Below are 23,141 nucleotides of genomic sequence, written 5' to 3' on the forward strand. Positions count from 1 at the left end.
TATGGATTCCATCGAACGTTGCTTGACATTAGGTATTTTCTTTAAGATATTAGTTTTGACATCTTGATCTCTCAAGCACAACAATTTGATCATAACTTCATATGAAGACTTCATCTCATAGTGGTATCATCATCAAAAATATTTAAGTCATTTGCCTGATGTAGACAATATACCTACAAGCACATAAATCTACAAATGATACCTCATCAACAAACTTCTAACACTATCTCTTAATCAAAGTATTCCTTACACTAAAAAAATTCAAAAGGAACATGAATATCATATGAATGCTTATTCACATGATATTCAACATCTCATAAAGGTGTCAAATGTATTTGACATGTCACATTTAATGAAAGTATATTTACATATCTCAAACTCTTCACACAATCAATGGTTCCAACGCCTACTACTAGTCATCTATTATGATACATATCATTTACTCATCACTACCTACACATAAATAGTTTCACAGTCCATTGTACTACAGTTTCTACAAAACACATAAATAGTTTCATCATCTTAAACCTTACCTTCACCAAATTTGCCTTCAACTATTCATTTTTCTCAATCACAACAAAACACTTGCAACACTCTCTCATCTTAGTCTGATATATCTTCATCCTCTCACAATCATACCTAACCAACACATTATGTTATTTATTATTCCAAACAACCACAACCTAAACCACCCAATATTTATCTCGTGAAAACTAGAGCCAAATCAGGCATCATATGTCCAACATTGCATCTCACCCTTCTTGCTCATGTTGAACCCAAAACTACAAGACATGCTCTTTCCAACCCAACTTCGTTTGATTCCATGCAATCTGAATATATGATGCACTAACAAATAACAATACATGGTCTCTAGCATCTCTTCCTCTTAGAAGAGTCCCTATTGACTACAAATGTGTCTATAATCAAGGAAAATCCTGATGGTTAAGTTAATAAGTACAAGGCTATGCTTATAGTTAAGTGGTTCCATCAACAACATGGAGTTCATTACGCTAAAACCTTTAGTCTTGTCATCAAACTGGTAACAATTAGAACAATTATAACATTAGCATTATCTAAAAACAAGTTTGGGTTACAACTCCTCTCTAATTCAACAGCTAGTCATCCAATTAAAAAAAAATCTCTACAAAGGAACTTGGTAATAATTATTTTTATGGCATGCAGGTTAAGTTCACCACCAAACATCCTCTAATTTTAAATCAAGGAAAATACCTCAGAGACCTACTTGCTTAACCCATACCCTCCATTATGGCTTTCGGTTTCAAACTCATATTGAGAAAGTGTCTGAACTTATGACATGACTCAATGATGGATCTGTTGAAGACTTGAAGTCCTTTGCATAAATGACCCTCGACCAAAACGTATGAATTAAGAACATTATAATGGTAATCAAATAGTCCTTATAATTAAGAACACGATAAATACTGACGAAGCGTCACTCCAGTCAAAAAAGTTGGTGGTATATATATACTAGTACGTTAAACTAAACAAATAATAATTGAAAATTAAGTTTAGATAATCAAAAATAAGAATCTTATACATGACGGATTAAAAATTGAAAAAGCATAATTGGCCTCAGGAATCATCAATAAAACATCTCACCAAATCATCATCCCAGCAGATTAAAGTCTATTAAGCTGATGGACACTGAAGAAGGCATGATGAATACATCCCTTCACAAAAGAAAGAGGCTCTTCTTGCCTCTAAATTCCAAAACAGATTTCTAATTAAAATGTTTTTTTTTAATAATAATTGCAATAAACAGTTAGCAAGGGCCGCATTGAGTTACTCTGATTCTCAAAGGAATAGAGAACAAAACTTCCAATTAAATATCAGATCATGCCTTTCTGGGTCTTCCTCTCTTACCAGATGACTTCACTGGAGAAGATTTAGTACTGCTTTTATTTGCAGGAGTGCGGCTGCGCCCTCGGCCAGAACCTTTGCTCTCAGACTCCGACTTTTTCGTTGCCTTTCCTCGGCCCTTGCCAGAATTTTTTCCACCACGTGGTGCCTTAACCTCGGCCTCGCCATTAACTTCATAGTCACTATTGTCACTATTGTCACTACTTTCTTCAGCCTGTTCTTGCTCTTCTTCCGAGTCAGATGAATCTTTTGCTTTTTTCCTCTTCTTCGAGTTGTCAGCTTTCTTTGCACCCTTTTTAGGAACAGCAGCCTTCTTAGGGACTGGAGTGTTGTTCACAGGCGCATTACCTGCAACAAGAACACAACAAACTCAGTACGATATAACATGATGATTTGAGACAGCTATTATTAACTGGTGAAGTTTTAGATTCACTATACATAATTTGAACTGTAAAAATTGCATACCTTCACCAACAGCTTTGCCGTCATGTGTATCAAGCTGCAGAAAAAAGAGAAGTTAGGAGGAGTTGCACACTTCATCGTATTATAAAATATAAACCCAAAAGACTGTCGTGCAAAACAGGACAACCAATGTAAATTTGTGATTACTACAAATCACAGCCTCTCAAAAGATTGTTAGATATCGTCTATAAGATCTGGTGAGAGAAGGAAGAAAGACCAAAAAATCCATTAAGCAGTAGAATCTACTGATTACATTATAATCTCTGCAAATAGTTCATGGCACTGTCATTGTGATCAAAGATTCTAAACAAGCAGGCAGCTCAAATATAGTCAAAACATAATATACCATATGGTACAAGCAGCTAATTAATATTTTGTGAACTCAATGCAATGATTGTGAGCTTGTTTCATAATATACCCGACCGATGCAATGTTTCATAAAATATTTTGTGAACTCAATATAACCTACAGCATAAAATCGGACCATGTTCAATATTTCATGAACCCGACCGATGCAATGATTGTGTGAGCTTGTGAACTTCAAAGATAATAATATATCAGATTTAAGAGTTACCTGGTCAAGTCTTTCAGCAACATTTGCTCTGTCAACCACAATCATGGAATGACCCAGACCACAAGCAACACTGTTTGAAAATAAGAGAAAAATACTTAGACAAATTCTCATTTTGATTAGTCATGAAGAAAATATTTATTTTTCAAAAAGCTTAACTTCAATAAATAGTTGCTTATTTTTGGCAGCTTACTGACATGATAAACAACAGCTTGTTTTATAAACTGAAGCTTAACTTTAATTTGTGTTGTTTGAATTATAAACTGAAGATACTCAAACGGAAAATATAATACATCTTTGAGTTGGTGATCTAATGGAAAGTGCAGATGATTAACATTATTTAAGATTAAAATCAATATCAAGTGATAGATCAGGCTAACAAATTCAACAGTTGAAAATAAAGGTTTAGCATGCTTAAACTCAATAAATTCATTTTCTACATTTTGACAAGGTGAAGTTATTTCGTTTTGCTCAATGCGATCCTTCAAAGTTTTCTTCTGTCGAATATTTTTACAAGGTGAAGTTATTTCATTTTACAATGCATTATCAAAATTAGGAGGATTGGTGATGCTTTGTTTAATTACATGTATTTGGAGAGATATTTTATTATAATAAAGAGAAAATGATTCAGTAATGACATGTTACATTGTACTAATAATATTGACAATATTTATATAAAGATATTGCCCCCGCTACTAAAAAATTTCTGAATATGTCACTGACCTCATTACATGCATACCCTCAAGTAAATCCACCTTTTTGGGTACAGCTGAAGACCTAAGGGACAAGTGCAAACAGGATTATAAAATTATAAAATCATAAAACAAAAAAATTGTTGCTAAAATTGTTGTATAAATAACATACTTCTGTCCAGTAGGTCCGTATCCCAGCTCTCCATTCTGAGCATGACCCCAACTTATGCATGAGGAATCAGCCCCAACAAAATGGTGCATACCCCCTGAATCCATGCATCGTATATTCCAACCACTATTTACCAAAATAAATATAGACTATTTAATCAATATGAAGTAAATGAGGGGGGAAACTCGTCCAGAAGTATTGTATATAGCAGAACTTTAATTCAAACCATGGAATAAAGCACAACCTCAAGTCCATTAGAGGCTTCGGGTACATCCAGTCATCCCCGGTGTTCTTTAGTTTGCCCCACATGTACAACTGCCCTCCAGCTGAATGAAAAAAAAAACTGTTAAATAAGGATACTTGAAGTCACAAATAAATCATATCTTGACCACTAACCAACCACTATTTCATATCACTGACAAATTATTTGTTGTTAATATAGAATTATATATACAGCATCTTATTCACTTTGGTAAGCCAACCATCGTGATATCGGTATCATATATCCATAACAGATGCATTGTCATAAAGGAAACAATTAACATAGAATACAGCCATCAAAGAGGCACGGCATGACATCAGTGAACATTTTTCAAAAAGAAGATGTGAATGTGTTAGAGATGCATACCTGCAGTACAAGCAGAATTCGTAGAACCTGCTGAAATAATTGCATCAGGAGGTAAAACATTTCTATTTGTGAAAATGTCAACACGACGTGGAGTAAATTCATCCTTCTGCTCCCTATGTCCTAGCCTACAGAATTTTTTTTTTAAAAAGCGACCAAATATAAAAATCAAATTTTGAGGGAAAAGGATTTGATAGTTGCAATTTCACAAGAATTCACAAAACATGGACAGCTCAATCTGAAAACAGTCGCGAACCTTCCGTAACCACCATAACCCCACCTGTAGAAATGAATACCAAACAGATTACAACTTACATGTAAACAAATGGAGGTAAGATACTGAGATAAGACACTAAAGGATTACTCACGTGTAGACAAAGCCATTCTTATCCACCGCCACTGTATATATGCAAAACAAAAATAATAAGAAATAGTAACATACAAGATCTAATAATCAAGATCTCAAAATAACAATCACCTGTGTGATTTGATCCACATGCCACCTTGACAATAGTTTCACCAGCAAGGGAAGCTATGGCTCGAGGTCGTGGCTGTGGTTCATAAATTAATTTCACAGAGCTTTCTTTGGAATTATACTGCACAGGGACATGCAACATTATGTAAATCTTTCTTGTGGCACAAGGCATACAAATTTAGGTTATCATAAGAAAAGTTAATCATGCAGGAATGACAAGATAGGGTTTAACTTATAAGTGAACAGAACAGATTTTAAAAAATAAAAGCATGATTGGGGGTCAACTATGGACATTTACAACTAAATATAGAAGGAAAATTTGGTACATTATCACTTAATAATCATCTGATGCTCCACTCAAATGATCCCAAAACACAACAGAAGAGGATGGTGACTATACAAGTGTGGCATTACTCAAACAGCACCTAATTAACTAATTTGTAACTATTAGGTATCTGTGCTACAGACTATGTTAAAACATGCTTGCCCCAACAATCAATTACGAGCTCAATGGTAATTCAATGGCCCCAGCCTCCATGGACTCAGCATCTGAAAACGCAGCATGTGAGAACACTCGAGTCTTGGGACAATAAAGACCATAAAACTCAAACATCTTCCTCATACCTCATTATCTGTCCCATGCCCAAGCTGCCCATACTGTGGAAGCCCAGCAGTCCTGGCAATCATAGTAAAAGAAAGAAATGAAACTTAACAACTACTGCAATCAAACAAGAACAAATATCCACAATCACAGATAGAGATTCAAGAAACCTTAATACAATTTTTAGAAACCATACAGTATAGAAGCTCCTTCAACTGAAGATAACCAGACAGAAAAGTCGCTACCACATGTAGCATATTTAACGTCAGAAACGACACAGCGAACGGGAGATGATTCAATTTCTGCACAAGACAGAGCAAGGTTGTAAATCAAATAGACACTATTATATGGGGTAAAAGAAACAATGACAACATATATTTCAGCAGAGTAACTTTACTAAACACCTGTGTAAATTACTACACAGGCGTGTAGCAACTTTACTCCATTGCACTATATGTTGTCATTCCACTGACAGTGTAACATCTAAACCAAGCCTAAGATAAACATGGATCAAATTAACAAACAACAATCACCTTTTAAAATATACATATTGGAAATCATAAAGCATATTTTTACCAAATACTTAGTAAAACATACCAGTTTTTGTAGAACCCGAACCTAGCTGTCCATGTTTGTTCCATCCAAATGCTAGGGAATTTCCATCATCTGTAATAACTACTGTGTGGCTCTTCCCAGTTCCAGCTTGAACAATTTTGTATCTTCCAAGTGAAATATCAACAAAATTAAGCATAACAATAAATAGCAACGGGAGAAAGAACAAAATGCAAAGCATTAGCTCAGACTCCAACACAGACGCCGGGACACAACACAAACACTCCGACACCGATAATGTCAAACATGCACTGACTCCGACACAGACACCAGGACACGGACACTCCGGCATTGAATATGTCAAAAACATATGACACTGACACCGCTACAAATATGGTAGTATTTGAGCTTCGTTGATCCATCTACTATTAAAATAGTTAAAAATATTCTAATCAAAATTTATGTTTTTAGTTCTTCATTGATAACATTGCTAACATGTCCATGTCTTTTAAATATGTGAGAGATTTGTCCAAAAAAATGTATAGATTGTGTTGAAGCAAAGAAAAAAACATTCTTTTTGAAAAGTGTCTGCATTGTCTTATGCCTTTTATATGTGTGAGATTTGTCCAAAAAATGTATAAGTTGTGTTATAGCAAAGAAAAAAAATATTATTTTTGAAAAGCATGTCTGAATTGTCTAACAGACTAAGACCAACACATGTTGTATGCGTGTCATTCGGGCGTCCAACACAACTTTAAAGAGTGTTGAGGCAGAGAAAAAACAATTTTTTGAGGACATTTGGTTTGACTTTTCCGTCATTTGTCTAGGTTATGCAATACTTGCCATACGTGTAAAACAAGTGAAGTTAGACCATGACCAAAATAAACAGTTACCATGAGTTACAAAGTTAAAAAATTAAACCACCCCATAAGCAACATAATCAGCACACGTACACAAGAAATGAATGAGCACAAACTATTGTTTATAAAAACAGAAAACACAAACTCACTTTGAAAGCCCAGACACCACAGTAGGCCTATCACGCTGAATGGTATCTCCATGACCCAGTTGCCCTTTCTGCACAGAAATCTCACAAATCAGAAACACACAATACAAACAGATAATTTCAAACAGGTATTACAACTCAACAGCCATACCTCATTACGTCCCCATGTATAGCAACGCCCTTCAACATCCAACGCCAAGCAATGACAAGACGCTACATTCACAACACAAAAAATATATCAACACTTCAACATTCACATACATTAAAAACACAGATCAAAACAACATAACATACTAACCGCAACCAGAGGCAACGTAACGAATATCAATGCCAACGAGAGGACGGAGCCGCGACGGAGAAATCAAGTTACTCTCAGCCGGACCTTTCCGACGACCAACACTATCCCAACACGTGGCACCGCAGAACAAAAGCTCTCCACCTTTCGGAACTTCGTTCTCTTCCACAACCTTCTTCTCACCCTCTGAAGCAGACATTTCCCGTTCACTCCGGCGAGAGCAACGGTCAAAAAAGTTTTTTTTTTTGGAAATTACAAAAAAAATATATGAAAATGACAGATCTAACGGCTAGAATTCAAATCAAGTGAAGAAAATGGCGGGAAAGTTGAGAAGAGAGGAGAGAACTAAGATGGTTTTCGCAGAAACTAGAGTGAGAGATGGAGAAGAAGAAGAAGTGAAACCCTAATTCGATTTTAATGATAAAATAAAGAGAAAGGGAGCGTGGTAGATATATAGACACAACAAAAAGGACTGGATTGTCTTTGGGTTTAGCAACAACTCAACTTTTCATTTTCAAATCAAATTCAAGTTATATAAATAAAAATATATAAATAAATCACAATTATAGATAGATGAATTAAAAATTCTAAAAGGAAATCAATAATTGTCATATGGGAATTTTGTTTGGATTTTGGATGCACTTGGGTCACTTTCATGAGATTTTCTTTTCTTGACTTTTGAATAATACTATCTAAAATTTCATTTTTATATGTTATTTATGTAAATTTCATGACTTTTGAACAATATTATTTTTATTTTTATTTTTGTATATCGTATGTATAAAGAATTTGTACGGTCTTAATCAACCAAAATTGATTTTAAATATATATTTACAAATGATTTTGATTTCAATAACAAAATTATATACATTTACAATATATAACAATTAATTTACTCTTAAGTCACTGATGTAATATTATATATATTAAGGATATTATTTAATTAGTCAAAATTAAAGTAATCTAATTAATATTAAATATATAATTAAAAATATATATATCATAAAAGGTTATTGTATAGATATCATAAGTAAATATTTTAAATGGTCAAATAAGAATATTGAAAACTCGAAAATAACATATATATATATATATATATATATATATATATATATATATATATATATATATATATATATATATATGGATTATGGTTTTCATTTGTAGAATATGATAACTACGGTTTATCAATTATTCTTTCTTCATCTCCATCAAAAGATAATCAAGAAACCTTAAGCCACACTGTAAATTAGAATATCACATACCCACAAACATTTAACAATTTCAATGACAAACTCATGTATGCTTCCGCTTTCATTTTCATATTGTATTCGGGTATGGATTCTAACCGGATATGAGTTCATAAGATCAATATTATGTTCTTGATTTCTATATGAGTCGAGATACATTCGATAATGAATAGATATAACAAGTGGTATCGGAGTCACTCATGTCTGATTTAATTTGATTTTGGGATTTTTTGAAATAAGAGTTCTAACATTGGAATTCACTTTGATCTTCCAATTTGTTTTAAAAAATTAATGTTTATGTGTTGTAATTCATGTTTTTTTCTTATTTGATGTTGTCTTCATGAAATTCGTGTTGGATGTTAATCAAACTCAACAACTTTTGAATTCTTTTTCATATTTGTCGTTGTTTTCTGCGAAAATCACAGTCTGAGAGCGCATGACGGTCGTCACCCTTGGTGAAGGTCTGGTTGTCATGCTCTGAAGCCTAGTGACTGTTGGTTCCTAATTTTGATGTCCATTTTAAGAGTTAAAAAATTAAATTTCCTGCGAAGATGCTTTCGACTGAATCTGATATTGGAATCTCTAGTCAAAAGTTCCTGAATGAGAAGGATCAGTATGCAGTAGGGACTTAGAAATATTCTTCAGTGTTTGAAGACGGTTTCGACTAGAAATTCAAATTTCAAATAAAGGAGAGAACTTTGTTCTTATCTGAAATTACTAAAGGTACACGTGGAGCATAATGGATAGTTGCATCCATGCAAAACGTCATTTGTCTCAACGTGATTGAAATGCCGTTAGAAGCGGTTATTTCGATTAGTATAAATATAGGGTCTTAATGTTAGGATCGTGTGTGTCAAAGTGTGTACAAAATCTGTAAAATTTACCAAGTACCGTAAAGAAACAGTAAATTGAGAAATGTATGTTTGTTTTACACCATTGTCATTTACTTTGAAGTAATTCAATTTATCTTTATTTTCCAGAAATAATTCTTTATTTTAAGGATTCATCTTTGTTGCTAGTTATCTTCATTCTTACAGTGCTTCTCTTTAATTTGTGTTGGTCTTTTACTGTTTAAGTATTTTCACAAATCACCATCATTACAAACACTGTCGAAATGTTCATATTTACTAGAATTCACTTTAAACAATTAGCACATGTCCTAGGATCAATCTAATCGATCATGTAAGTAACCAAATTTAGTAATTTGGAAGATCAGCGGTTGTTTACCAATTTTCACGGTAAATAAATTGGCACGCCCAGTGGGACAGTGCTAACATTTTTAGAAAAGTGAAATTATTCTTTCTTATTCTGGTTATTCATTCATCTTTTCTCTTTCGAAAAAATTTGTTATATGTTATTAAGGAGTGGTAAAGTAGCCACAACCAACGAACACAGGCCAATGGTAAAATCCATTAGGAGGATGGCGAATTTAAATGCGCCAAATAACCAAAATTCTCAAAATTCATCAACCAGCAAGGTACCATCCCCTTCTTCTTCGACAGGGGCAAACACGGTCACAACGCACGTGTCTGAACCGGTTTCATCTATGGCAAGTTCGATGCCCACGCATTCGATTCCCCATATTGAACCTATTTTGACTTATATTGGGCCTAGGGGGCCTCCTCCCCCCCCCCCTCCCCACACACACACACACACATACACACACCGATTAGAAATGTTCTAAACAGGCCTTCGATACCCCCTGGTTTCTCTATACCCTTTGGTGGTCGAGAACAGCCATATGGAATGCTAACTTCAGTGATGGGAAGTTTACATAACGTTGCTTCAACATTTTCAGAACCAGTAGTTAACATAACCTCCCCAGTACAAGGGTCAGTATTTGGGGTTAATGTGGGTCGAAATAACCAATCTTCAGATCTGGGACACCAAATATAAATACCCAGCCTTACCAATAATTCTGCAACAGTGTGAAGTCAACAGATGGATGAAAGCAACCATGAGATGGTCCAAATGCTTACCCAAACATTGACCACCATATTGAATCCTTTGATTCAAAATACGACATAATCGAATCAATAGATGATAATGCAAATGGCGTGAATGTCTGGTTTCCTGGGTGTACCACAGCCTCATTGACACCCTCTGAGGGATTGAGTAAGGGAAAACCAGAGGGTAACCTTCGAATAAGAACCTACTATTAACCAAATTCCAGAAAATCAACTGCAACTAGAGATGGTAAATCAGGGATTAGGAGTCGAACCCCCTAGGATTGAACCATAAATCCCTAGGGAAAGAGAGCTAAAGATAGTAATGGTAATAAAAAACCAAAACATTAATAATGTCATACGGAAGATTCGACATGATGATATGGAAGCAGATAATAATCTAGCAGCCATGGTCGAAAGGATTATGGTTTGAAATGGGGTAAACTTTGGCCTTTGAAGGCCAAATTATACATCACCTTTGTCGGAATATATCCTACAGGCAGAAACACCCCCTAGAATAAAAATCCCCAAATTCACTAAGTTTTCTAGGGATACTACTGAATCCACTGTCGAACATGTGGATAGATATTTAATAGAGGCAGGAGACATTTCGAACAACGAAAGCCTTAGGATAAAATATTTCCCAAGATCTCTCACAAAGAATGCCTTCACGTGGTTCACCACCTTGCCACAAAATTCGATTCATACTTGGAATCAGTTGGAGAGAATGTTCGATGAGCAATTTTACACGGGGCAAACAAAGATAAGTCTGAAGGAATTGGCTAGTATTAAACGAAAGTTTAGTGAGCCAATTGATGACTATCTGAATAGGTTTCGATTACTCAAAGTTAGGTGTTTTACGCAAGTACCAAAGCATGAACTGGTTGAAATGGGCGTTTGGGGCCTTGACTATCGTATTAGGAAGAAGTTAGATACCCAGTATTTGAGAGATATGGCTCAACTGACCGAAAGGGTTCGACAGTTAGAATGCTTGAAGGAAGAAAAGGCTAGAGAATATAAGAATAAAAGAGTAGCCTACATCGATTTCAGCAATGATGACGAAGGATCCTATAATGGGCCTTTAGACTTCGATGAAAATGAAGTCGACCTTGCTGAGTTGAAGCAAGGGGCGCCTTATGCGTGTAAGGTCTTGGCCCCGTCGAATGGAAAAAATCCTATTAAACCAGAAAAGAATGATAAATTTACTAAGAAAAATTACACTTTCAACGTTACAAAATGTGACGAAATCTTAGATTTGTTAGTTAAGGATGGTCAAATGATAATTCCTCCAGGTGCTAAAGTGCCTCCTTTAGAACAAAGAAAGAAAAGAGGGTTTTGCAAGTACCATAGTTTTCTTGATCATAAAATATCTCAATGTTTTCTTTTTAGGGATCTTATTCAGAATGCTATCCAAGAAGGGAGACTCAAGTTTGGTGACAAACCTAGGAGCCAGATGAATATCGATTCTAATCCTCTGCAAATGGCTGATGCCCACTATACGGAGCCAGAGGAAGTAAACATGGTCAAAGTCACTGATGATTTCGACATGACTAAAGTCACTGAGGACTTCGTCAATGAACCTATCATGGTTATGGTTTTTGAGCATCTTGATCAGGAATTCTTTAATGACTTCATTTAGGAAGCTGTGGAAAATGTAACACCCCAAATATTGTTAGAGTAATTTAAATATTATTTAATATGATTATTGGAAGGTAAAAGGAATTATTAAATAATATCGGGAATTATTATTATTATTATTATTATTATAGGTGTTATTTATTTTAATAATAATTAAATAATAAAATAAATGGAATATGAAGAGTGGAAGGGTAAAAGTGGAAATTTGATAAGAGGTGTAACACCTCAAAATTTGCCCTCCTCTCTTGGGACTAGCATTAACATATTTGCATATCACTTTAGGTCATTAGGCATTGCATATTGCATATCATATGGTTACATTGTGCAAGTCATTCTCCCAAGTCTTGATCAGAAGATGAGGAAGTCAAAGTGCAGGCCTAGGGTTTACTGACTGATCATTGACCATCTGAGGATTGGGCTGTGAATTAGGGTTTCAGGATTCTCCATGGATATTGGTCTTCATCTTGATTGAAGTGATACATCATCATCATCATGGTTGGATGTCATCAGGAGATTGAAGAAGATTCCTTGAGGTTAGGGTTTTGACCACTGGTCAACCCTAATCAGTTGTATTGGGCCAGTCAGGGCTGGATCAGGAGATGAGGTTTATGATGGTTATGGGGTTCATTTTGTGATTATATGGTGATTATTGAGGCTAAGGTTTCACCCTTGCGCCATTTCAGTTGAAGATTGGGGTTCAAATTGGTCTATGCATTGCCTATTTCATCTATCAGTTGAAAAGTCAACTGTGGTCAACTGTACATGATCTGATGGATTTGGAGGTGGAAATGAGTTGGAGACACTTCATTCGTGTTGGAACAAGTGTTAAATGACATCTCAAGGCTTAAAAAGGAAGAAAATCAAGTCAGGACAAAAACTGCCAAAAATAGAAAGTGACTTGTGACTGAAGTTTCCAAAAATGGAAAGTTTTGGACCTCAAAGCCACGTGTCCAAGGAAGCTTCAAATGAAAATTTGTTCAACATGAAAGTTGTAGATCTTGTTCTCACCTTTCCAAAAAGTCCAAGAACTTGAAAATCCAATGTATGGTTTGGGAGTTATGGCTCAGTGAATTTCAAAAATGACCCGTAATCAGGAGGCCATAATTTCCACATACTTTGTCCAAATTGCAAGTTCTTTATATGCACAAACTCCATTTGACATGTACTTTGAGGGTGCATCATTGGATTTGTTCAAAAATGGCCAAGGCAAAAAGTCACTTTTCAACTGGACAGCTGAATTGGACCAGGGGCAAAATGGTCCAAATGTCAAAATAATTGGAATTTTTGAATGGGACTTTTTCCAACACCTCAGAAATGGCATTTTAAGTTTGTTTGAATAATCACTTTGTGGCCAGAGCATTTGGTTTGGAATGTGGTTTGGAAAGTGAAATGGTGAAAATTGGACAATTACCACACACATGTGAATTTGAGAAATACACCACCAATGGGAATGGGACAAGTTTCTATGGTTCATATATGACATTTGGAGTTTGCATGAGCTGTCAAAACAGCTGGCAATGAGCTGTACATGGAAATTACAAATTTGCCCTTGTTTACAAAATGACAATTTCACTTAACATGCTAATGTGGTTAATTAAGATGATTAGTGATGGATTAAGCTACCATATATATTCTAAAACACTTCATAATCATAACTGAATCTCACAATTACCAAAGTTGGATCTGAAATCATCACAATTCTCTCCAAACCCTCAAGAACACCAAATCTTCAATTTCATCAATCTTCCTCATTCTTCAACCAAATCACGAAATTCTTTTTGTATCAAACTCCTTGCATCACATTCTACAACTGTTTTGGAATTTGAAGGTGAAAGAGCATGGCATCGTGACTGTTGCAAGTGGAAGCTCCCATGGCAAATACAAATTCCTCATAACCGGAGCAAGGTTGAGCAAGGCAGAGGTTGCTATTCATCTTCCTCAGCATTTTTCTTGGACTGTTTGGAGAAATTAAGCACGAAGGACCTCTCCATCGCTACTGCCATTCCAGGTTAGAGGTTTTTCGAAACTCATGATTCACTCAATTGATGTATGTGTTTTAAAGTGCATAGTATGTAGATCATTGTGATAGCTTCAGAATTGCAAATGGATGACTGTGTAGGGAGATATTCGGATTCGAATTTTCGATGTAAAACCCTAGATCGAGTGATTCGTGAGTTTTAGGAATTGTTGAGTTGAATGGAGATGATATTCGTGTTCTACATGTTTAGACGAGTTCAACGACTATACGCATGTCCATTTTCATTAAGTTTTGATGTTCATCCAATTTTGTGAATTCTGGAAATATTCTGGGCGAAGAAGATGATACAGGTCGTGTTTGATCCAAAAAACGATTTGAAAATTTAAAAATGCTGTTTCCCGCTCCCGCCTCAAAGATTTACAAGTTTGCCATTGTCTTTTTTTTATTAATTTAATTAAATTCTTAAAAATTGATAATGACTTTAAAAATTCATAAAAAATAGCAAAAAAATCCTAAAATTATGGAAATTTTTTCTATGGCTTTATTGACTTGTGTAGGATTTTTTTGACCTATTGGTCAAAGTTGTGCTTGGTAAATATGTTATTTGACCTAGGGTTTTCTAATGTATGTCCATTTTTGATACATGTCACCAATTTGATCATGAAATGTCCATATTGTAAAATAAATTCTTGAAAATTTTTGTGATGATTGTGGACTCATTGATGCTCATTTATATGTAAATTTCATGCATTTTTGATACCTGGTCAATGAGCAGCAAATTCTGGAACTTAGGTGTGACAATTTGTGTCACACCTCATTATGTCAACTTGCTGGATTTTTTTGAGTGACCTATACTTGTTGGATTAATGTGAAATTTTGCATGATGGTTGATTAATATGTCAAGATGCTATGTGAATTTTTGTGGAATTTTATGTGGCATTTTCAAATTGATTGCTATTTTTCATCTCTGGTGATCATTTATGCAAGCTCATGTGACATAGGTTGGTAGATTGAATGGGAAATGCTCATGTGGTACTGGATAATCATGAAATTTGACATGCTTGTAATAGACACATGATAGGACCTCCCTGTTTTGGTCTCATCCATTTATTTATTGTTTTCATTGAGATATGAATTTTTGAAGTGGAAGCATGTATTGATGTTGTGATTTGGAGCCTATAATTGTGACTGTTTTTGTTGATTTTCATTGACATGGTTCCATTTGCCCAAATGAGCTCAAATTTGACATGGTAGACCTTGAATACCCCCTGTTTAGGTGTAATTAATTTGAGAATTTTTGGATTTATTTTGATGTGGATTTGAATGCAATAATTCTGTTTGTATGCTTGGTGCCTCATTTGGACTAGTTTGCCTTCTTTTGTGCATAACATGAGCATAATGAATGATATAAACATGAGACCAATGATGTTTGCTCTTGTTTGATGTTAATTTGAGATTGGTTTGTGAATGCCTTGCTGTTTAAGGATTTTTCTTGTTTTGGACCCTAGGCTTGGCCTAGTGGTCTAGTTGCTAATATTTGCTTGATTTTTCAGGATCAAAAGCAATGCTCATGGAGAATGATCCAAATCAATTTTAAATGATGTGGTTTGATGTTTGTACACTAACATAACATTGTTTTGTAGGTTTTGAAGCTTGGGCTTAAGCTTTGAGCTTGCTTTGTTGTGCATTGCTTTGTGTAGATTAACTGATTGAACTTTTGCTGTTTAGTTTGTCTGTCTGGGTACTAACTGTGTTTGACTGTTTCCAGGTACTTTAGTTGCTCAGTTCCTTGTGAACTATTGCTTTGCTTTGCTTAAGCAACTTGCATAGAGGTAAAATCTCTTGACTTCATGTAGTCTGGAGACCCGGCTGTTACCGGGCCGGGCAAATAAATGTCTGAAGTCCTCCTTAAGAGGCAATGATTGTGGTTGTTTATTTTTAAGCCTAAGCAGGTGAAAGTCCTTTAAATAAGGCAATTGGTGGAAGGTAGGGGTATGCAGCCTACCCCCCACTATTCAGTTGAGTCTTCTCCTTGCTCCCATTACATGGTTGTAGCATTGAGATCAAAGCCCAAGATCTTGTGCAGTGCACATTGTGTCAGAGTCATCGAGTATAGAAGGGTTCCCCTATTCTGGACCCATGCTCATTTGTCAGCTCTCCCTGGTTAGGGATATGAGCTGTGAGGTCTGATCCTCACTTCATCCCATCATCTGCTTCACCTTAGCCTCGTAATGGCAAGGTTAAGAGCAAACACAGCCTGTACAGACGATTGCTTAGGCAGTCAAACCTGATTGATTGAGCCCCTTGTTTGGCTATAGTGCGTGTTATGTGGATATCTGATTGACATGCTTGTTTGAGATACCTGTTCTCATTTGATGATATATGATTGTATGCTTGTGTGCTAGCTTCTTTCCTGGTTAGGTTAGTTTGCTTATGCAAGTAGGATAGAAAACCGAACTTAGGGTTAACGAGGCATGACAACATTAGGCTCGAGTCTCAGCTCCCTAGTTGTGTGTCTTTCCCCAGTTTCTGGTTAGTAATTTAGTCCCTTTCAGGGGAACTACATCGCCCTGATCCTCGTTCCAGACGAGGTATGTAGGCAGGTGGTCGTGCGAGACCACTCCGGGCGCCTTTTTTTTCTTTTTTGCGTGTGTTTGTATGTTTGTTTGTTGTATGCTATCGATTGTTTGGGTTCGGATGCTGACATAAGCCCAGGATTGGCTGTCGGGCTCCATGTTTGCCCATTTGAGTGTGTTTTGGTTCGGATGCCGACATAATTCCATCCAGTGGTTGTCGGGCTCCATGTTTGCCACCCTTGCTTGTTTGTATGTTTTGTGTTGTTTGGCGTGCGTAAGCCGAACTACAGTGGCTCTGATTCTTGTTCCAGACAAGATATGTAGGCATAAGGTGCGATACCTTATCGAGCTCGTTCCTCTTAACCCCACCTGCGTTCCCCGTGTGTGTGTGTGATGTTTAGCAACCTATTCTTTATTCTAGGACGTGGATCCCTAGGAGTACCTAGGACGTGAGGGGTGCTAATACCTTCCCCTTGCGTAACCGACTCCCGAACCTTTTCTCTCTGGTCGCGAGACCATGTCTTTCCAGGTTTCTCTGAGCGTTTCCTTTCCCTACCTTGGGATAAATAACGCGCAGTGGCGGCTCTGTGTGTTTTTATTTTTAGGCTCGCCGGTTGATTTTTCGCAGGATGCGACAAGAGGCCAAAGGGAGAACTCAGAGTGTTTTCACGTATTTTGCCTCAGAGTCAGAGAAAGGGGGAAACGCTGAAGAGGAATAGAAGAAAGAGGAAAAAGGCCAAAGATTGCTCAGAACTTCCTTCAATCCAAAGAGGTAAGGGGTCTGAACCTTATTAAACAATAATATGCTGAAAATGGTGAAATATTGGATGAACGAAATTGGGATTTTAATCGAAGGAATTCGTAGAAATTATATGCAATGATGTTAGGATTTGTGAAATCGAATAGGAGACTAATTGTATTAGATGATATGAGTGATTTTGTGCGAAATTTGGACTGTGGAAGGATGAATTTGGATAGATCTCGTAGCAGAGAAAGCCATTGCAGATCTGGAAATCTGGTTTTTGGTCATACGCGTATGGCACTAGGCAATACGCGTATGAGATGGCTGGTACGCGTATGGCACTAGGCAATACGCGTATGGGTGAGGAAGATGATGTTTTGAACGTGTTTTGGTCTCTGTTGGTACGCGTATGGAAAAGTGATACGCGTAGCATACGCGTATGGACATGGGCAATACGCGTATGGATTTGGTCAGGCGTGGGTAATACGCGTATGAGCATAGGCAATACGCGTATGGGCAGACTGTGGTCTTTCCGGGGCTGTTGTTGTGCAGTTTTGGTTGTTTAGGCTGAGCGGGGTAACTTAGCTGATGCATGGTATATGGGGGATCATTTCCCGTTGCTTTGAGTGGTATGGATATTAGTAGAGTGTGATAATACTGTGTTTGATTATGTGGCATGATGTGATATGCTTTTGGTGATAGGATGTGTTAATGATGATGATAACATGACTATATGATGCTGTTGTTGCTATGTTGATTATGATGCATGCTTGGTGTGCATGCATTCATGAAAGGCCGATGCCTAGTGATGAACGGACTGAGTTCCAATGATGTTATTGACTCCGGGCTTGTTGAGAGGCTTGGTTCCTTGCGGGGAACTCGGATTCTATGGTGATGAATCTGGGAGTGGTGATCCTGTAGTTGGTCACAAAATGGGTATACCGAGTCGTGTTGAGTCATGCATGGGTGTGTGCATTGCATTTGATATGTTGTTTTGTTGATGTTCATGAATATGTTGATTATGATGATTATGATGAGCTGTGTTAGCATCTGTGAAATATATTTATGTTTATATTTCTGTCGTTATATTATTATTTAATAATGTAATTCTCACCCCTTCTGCATGTGTTTATGTTCATCTATGATGAGCAATGTGCAGATAAAGAGGAGTAGCTATTGTTGAGGTTTGAAGAATAAGTGTAGAGTTATTCTACAGAGTCGAGTCAAATGCTCTGGTCATGTGACACCGGGGTTATGGGATTCGATAGATAATTGATTATTATTTAAGTTGTTTATGATGACTAACATGTTGAGATGTTTTGTTGAGATAATGTTGAACCATTATTATGAATTGTTATATGATGAATGATAATATTAATATTGTTGTCCGCTGCGAAGTTTTAATAAAATAAATAATATGTTTTATGTTGTGATGCGATAATTGTTATGTTGTAAATAATGTAAACTCTTCTACATGTTGTACTCTGATAATCTATTTAAATATGTCGTTTGGGTAGAAGGGTGTTATATTAGTGGTATCAGAGCAAAGTCAGTCCAGTCGAGTCATAATGTGATGTTTTCCCTGATGATCGATTAGTGTAAATGACACTGTCGATATTTAACGGTTGTAGTTATGTCGTGCAGAGTATGGCTGGAGAAAATGACCGTGCGATTGCTGAGGCTTTGGCTGCTATGGCGCAGGCTATGCAGGCGCAGCAGAATCCGCCGGTCGACGAGTTTAGGAATTTGGGAAGGTTTCTGAAGAATAACCCTCCTACATTCAAGGGGCGCTATGATCCAGATGGTGCTCAGATTTGGCTGAAGGAAATTGAGAAGATTTTCCGGGTGATGACGTGTACTGAAGCACAGAAGGTGCAGTTTGGTACGCATATGTTATCTGAAGAGGCTGAAAACTGGTGGGATAACACTCGACAGAGGATTGAAGTACCAGGTGCTGAGATGACTTGGGAAAGGTTCAAGACGGCCTTTCTGGAGAAATATTTTCCTGCTGATGTGCGATGTAAGAAGGAGATGGAATTTCTGGGACTGAAGCAGGGTAACATGTCTGTTGCTGATTACGCTTCGAAGTTTGAGGAGCTGGTACGGTATTGTCCTCATTATAATAATGCTGATGCTGAGGAATCCAAGTGTGTCAAGTTTGAGAACGGGTTGCGTCCCGAGATCAAACAAGGCATTGGTTACCAGGAGATTCGTAGGTTTCCTACGCTGGTTAATAAGTGCAGGATATTTGATGAAGATAGCAAGGCTAGGACTGCTCATTACAAGAGTCTTAGTGAGAAGAAGAATAAGGATCGTGGTAGTCCTTATGCATCTCCGAATGGTAAAGGTAAGCAGAAAGTGGTAGATGAGAAGAAGCCAAGTGGAGGAGGATCTCCCATAGCTGGTAAATGTTTCAAGTGTGGCGAGCCAGGCCACCGTGCGGATAGCTGTACCAAGAAAGTGCTGAGATGTTTCCGATGCGGTCAGGCTGGTCATAGAGTTACGGAATGTAAGGATGCTGGTCCGACATGTTTTAATTGTGGCGAGAAAGGCCATATCAGTTTGCAGTGCTCGAAACCGAAGAAGGCGGCTACTGCAGCTCATACTACTGGTAGGGTGTTTGCTCTGAGTGGGGCTGAAGCTCCTAAAGAAGATAATCTGATTAAAGGTACTTGCTTGATTAATAATGTTGAATTGCTTGCTATTGTTGACACTGGTGCTACTCATTCGTTTATTTCGTATGAGTGTGCGACCAGGATTGGTGTGATTATGTCGTCCCTAGGCGGAAGTATGGTGATAGATACTCCTGCTAATGGTTCTGTGAAGACTTCTGTTGTCTGTCGAGGTTGTCGTTTGACGATCTTTGAGAGAGAGTTCGTAGTTGATTTGGTGTGCTTACCCTTGCGCCAAATTGATATTATTCTGGGAATGAATTGGCTAGAATTCTATGGCGTGTTTATCAACTGCTATAGTAAGACGGTGCGGTTTTCTGAAGTTGGTGAGAATGATGAGGCAAGATTTCTATCTGCTAGGCAGGTGGGGGAATTTGTGAAAGATGAAGCTCAGATATTCGCTTTATTTGCGTCTCTGCAATCGGATAAGAAAGTGGTGAGTATAGATTTGCCTGTTGTCTGTGAATTTCAGGATGTGTTTCCGGAGGATGTAAGTGAATTACCTCCAGAACGGGAAGTCGAATTTGCCATTGACTTAGTACCAGGTACGAGTCCAGTGTCGATGTCTCCTTATAGAATGTCGGCAACTGAATTAGTTGAATTGAAGAAGCAACTTGAAGAATTGATTGAGAAGAAGTTTGTGCGTCCAAGTGTTTCTCCTTGGGGTGCACCAGTATTGTTAGTGAAGAAGAAAGAAGGTACGATGAGGTTGTGTGTCGATTACCGGCAGTTGAATAAGGTGACTATCAAGAATCGGTATCCATTGCCGAGGATTGATGATTTGATGGACCAGTTGGTTGGAGCTCATGTTTTCAGTAAGATTGATTTGCGGTCGGGTTATCATCAGATCCGAGTGAAGTCAGATGATATTGCGAAGACTGCTTTCCGTACGAGGTATGGTCATTATGAATACACTGTGATGCCGTTCGGTGTGTCTAATGCCCCAGGTGTGTTTATGGAATATATGAATCGTATATTTCATCCGTACCTTGATAATTTTGTTGTGGTGTTCATAGATGATATATTGATATATTCTAAGACGGAAGAAGAGCATGCAGGACATCTGAGAATTGTTTTGCAGGTGTTAAGAGAAAAGAAATTATATGCAAAGTTATCTAAATGTGAGTTCTGGTTGAAGGAAGTGAGTTTCCTTGGCCATGTGATTTCGAGTGGTGGGATTTCTGTTGATCCGGCTAAAGTTGATGCTGTATTACAGTGGGAGACTCCGAAGTCTGCTACTGAGATACGCAGCTTTCTGGGGTTAGCTGGTTATTATCGCAGATTTATTGAGGGCTTCTCTAAGTTGGCATTGCCGTTGACGCAGTTGACTAAGAAGGGTCAAGTGTATGTGTGGGATACAGCTTGTGAAGCGAGTTTTGTGGAGTTGAAGAGGCGGTTGACCAGTGCTCCAGTGTTGATCTTGCCTAACCCTGGTGAGTCCTTCGTTGTCTATTGTGATGCTTCTTTGATGGGTCTTGGTGGTGTTTTGATGCAGAATGGTAAAGTTGTAGCTTATGCTTCTAGACAGTTGAAAGTTCATGAGAGGAATTATCCTACGCATGATCTAGAACTTGCAGCTGTTGTATTTGTGTTGAAAATGTGGAGACATTATCTGTATGGTTCCAGGTTCGAAGTGTTCAGTGATCACAAGAGTCTGAAGTATCTGTTTGATCAGAAAGAGTTAAATATGAGGCAGAGAAGGTGGTTAGAATTACTGAAGGATTTTGACTTTGAATTGAGTTATCATCCCGGTAAGGCTAATGTAGTTGCAGATGCGCTGAGTAGAAAGTCTCTACATATGTCTATGATGATGGTTCGAGAGCTTGAGTTAATTGAACAGTTCCGTGATATGAGTTTGGGTTGTGAAGTTTCCGCTGATAGTGTAAAGTTGGGTATGCTGAAGTTGACTAGTGGAATTCTGGAAGATATTCGGAATGGTCAGCAAGTTGATGTCGCTCTAGTTGATCATAGTACTATGGTTAACCAGGGTAATGGTGGTAATTTTGAGATTGATGAGAATGGTATCCTGCGATTTAAAGGTAGAGTTTGTGTTCCTGAGGTGTCTGAATTGAAAAAGAGTATTCTCGAAGAGGGCCATAGGAGTGGATTGAGTATCCATCCAGGTGCAACTAAAATGTATCAAGATTTGAAGAAGTTGTTTTGGTGGGCTGGTATGAAAAGAGATGTTGCTAAGTTTGTGTATGCCTGTTTGACTTGTCAGAAGTCAAAGATTGAACATCAGAAACCGGCAGGTATGATGCAACCTTTGAAGATTCCTGAATGGAAGTGGGATAGCATTTCCATGGATTTTGTGACGGGATTGCCGAGGACGGTGAAAGGTAATGATTCTATTTGGGTGATTGTGGATCGGTTGACTAAGTCGGCGCATTTCTTGCCGATGAAGATTAATCACTCTTTAGAGAAGTTGGCAGAGTTGTATATTGAGGAGATAGTGAGGCTGCATGGTATTCCATCCAGTATTGTGTCTGATAGAGATCCCAGATTTACTTCTAGATTTTGGGAAAATTTGCAGAAAGCGTTGGGAACTAAGTTGAGGTTGAGTTCAGCTTATCATCCTCAGACTGATGGTCAGACCGAAAGAACTATCCAATCCTTGGAGGATTTGTTGAGAGCTTGTGTGTTGGAGCAAAGTGGTTCTTGGGATAGTTACTTGCCGTTGGTGGAGTTTACTTATAATAATAGTTTTCATGCTAGTATCGGTATGGCTCCATATGAAGCATTGTATGGTAGGAGGTGTAGAACTCCATTGTGTTGGTATGAATCAGGTGAGAGTGTTGTACTCGGACCTGAGATTGTGCAGCAGACGACTGAAAGGGTTAAGATGATTCAGGAGAAAATGAAGATTTCTCAGAGTCGTCAGAAGAGTTATCACGATAACAGGAGAAAGGCACTTGAGTTCCAAGAGGGAGATCATGTGTTCTTGAGAGTTACTCCGACGACAGGTGTGGGTAGAGCTTTAAAGTCTAAAAAGCTTACTCCGAGGTTTGTG

General features: G+C 37.4%; 2 protein-coding genes across 2 annotated transcripts; one reads left to right on the forward strand and one right to left on the reverse strand.

Moving 5' to 3' along the window:
* Window positions 1-1,513: 1,513 nt before the first annotated feature.
* LOC127082773 (uncharacterized) lies at window positions 1,514-7,823 on the reverse strand. Its single transcript, XM_051023009.1, has 16 exons — window positions 7,333-7,823; window positions 7,186-7,247; window positions 7,038-7,105; window positions 6,074-6,195; window positions 5,673-5,778; window positions 5,500-5,551; window positions 4,879-4,996; window positions 4,769-4,799; window positions 4,657-4,680; window positions 4,404-4,528; window positions 4,020-4,101; window positions 3,779-3,901; window positions 3,638-3,691; window positions 2,918-2,987; window positions 2,347-2,380; window positions 1,514-2,229 (listed from the first exon to the last, which is right to left on the reverse strand). The coding sequence occupies exons 1-16, from the start codon at window positions 7,526-7,528 to the stop codon at window positions 1,856-1,858; spliced, it is 1,641 nt and encodes a 546-aa protein (XP_050878966.1). The 5' UTR covers window positions 7,529-7,823; the 3' UTR covers window positions 1,514-1,855.
* Window positions 7,824-11,252: 3,429 nt separating this feature from the next.
* On the forward strand, window positions 11,253-12,164 carry LOC127078591 (uncharacterized). Its single transcript, XM_051019032.1, has one exon. The coding sequence runs from the start codon at window positions 11,253-11,255 to the stop codon at window positions 12,162-12,164; it is 912 nt and encodes a 303-aa protein (XP_050874989.1).
* Window positions 12,165-23,141: the final 10,977 nt, after the last annotated feature.

The sequence above is a fragment of the Lathyrus oleraceus genome, chromosome 5 (genome assembly GCF_024323335.1).
Source record: "Lathyrus oleraceus cultivar Zhongwan6 chromosome 5, CAAS_Psat_ZW6_1.0, whole genome shotgun sequence".
Classification (NCBI taxonomy): domain Eukaryota; kingdom Viridiplantae; phylum Streptophyta; class Magnoliopsida; order Fabales; family Fabaceae; genus Lathyrus; species Lathyrus oleraceus.

Excerpts from the sequence above, each read along its gene's own strand:
- LOC127082773 (XM_051023009.1), bottom strand. The coding sequence starts at position 7,528 with ATGTCTGCTTCAGAGGGTGAGAAGAAGGTTGTGGAAGAGAACGAAGTT. Across the intron at positions 5,779-6,073 it reads TTCGGGTTCTACAAAAACTG|AAATTGAATCATCTCCCGTT; the intron begins GTATGTTTTACT and ends TGTCTTGTGCAG. Across the intron at positions 4,102-4,403 it reads GAATTCTGCTTGTACTGCAG|CTGGAGGGCAGTTGTACATG; the intron begins GTATGCATCTCT and ends TTTTTCATTCAG.
- LOC127078591 (XM_051019032.1), top strand. The coding sequence starts at position 11,253 with ATGTTCGATGAGCAATTTTACACGGGGCAAACAAAGATAAGTCTGAAG.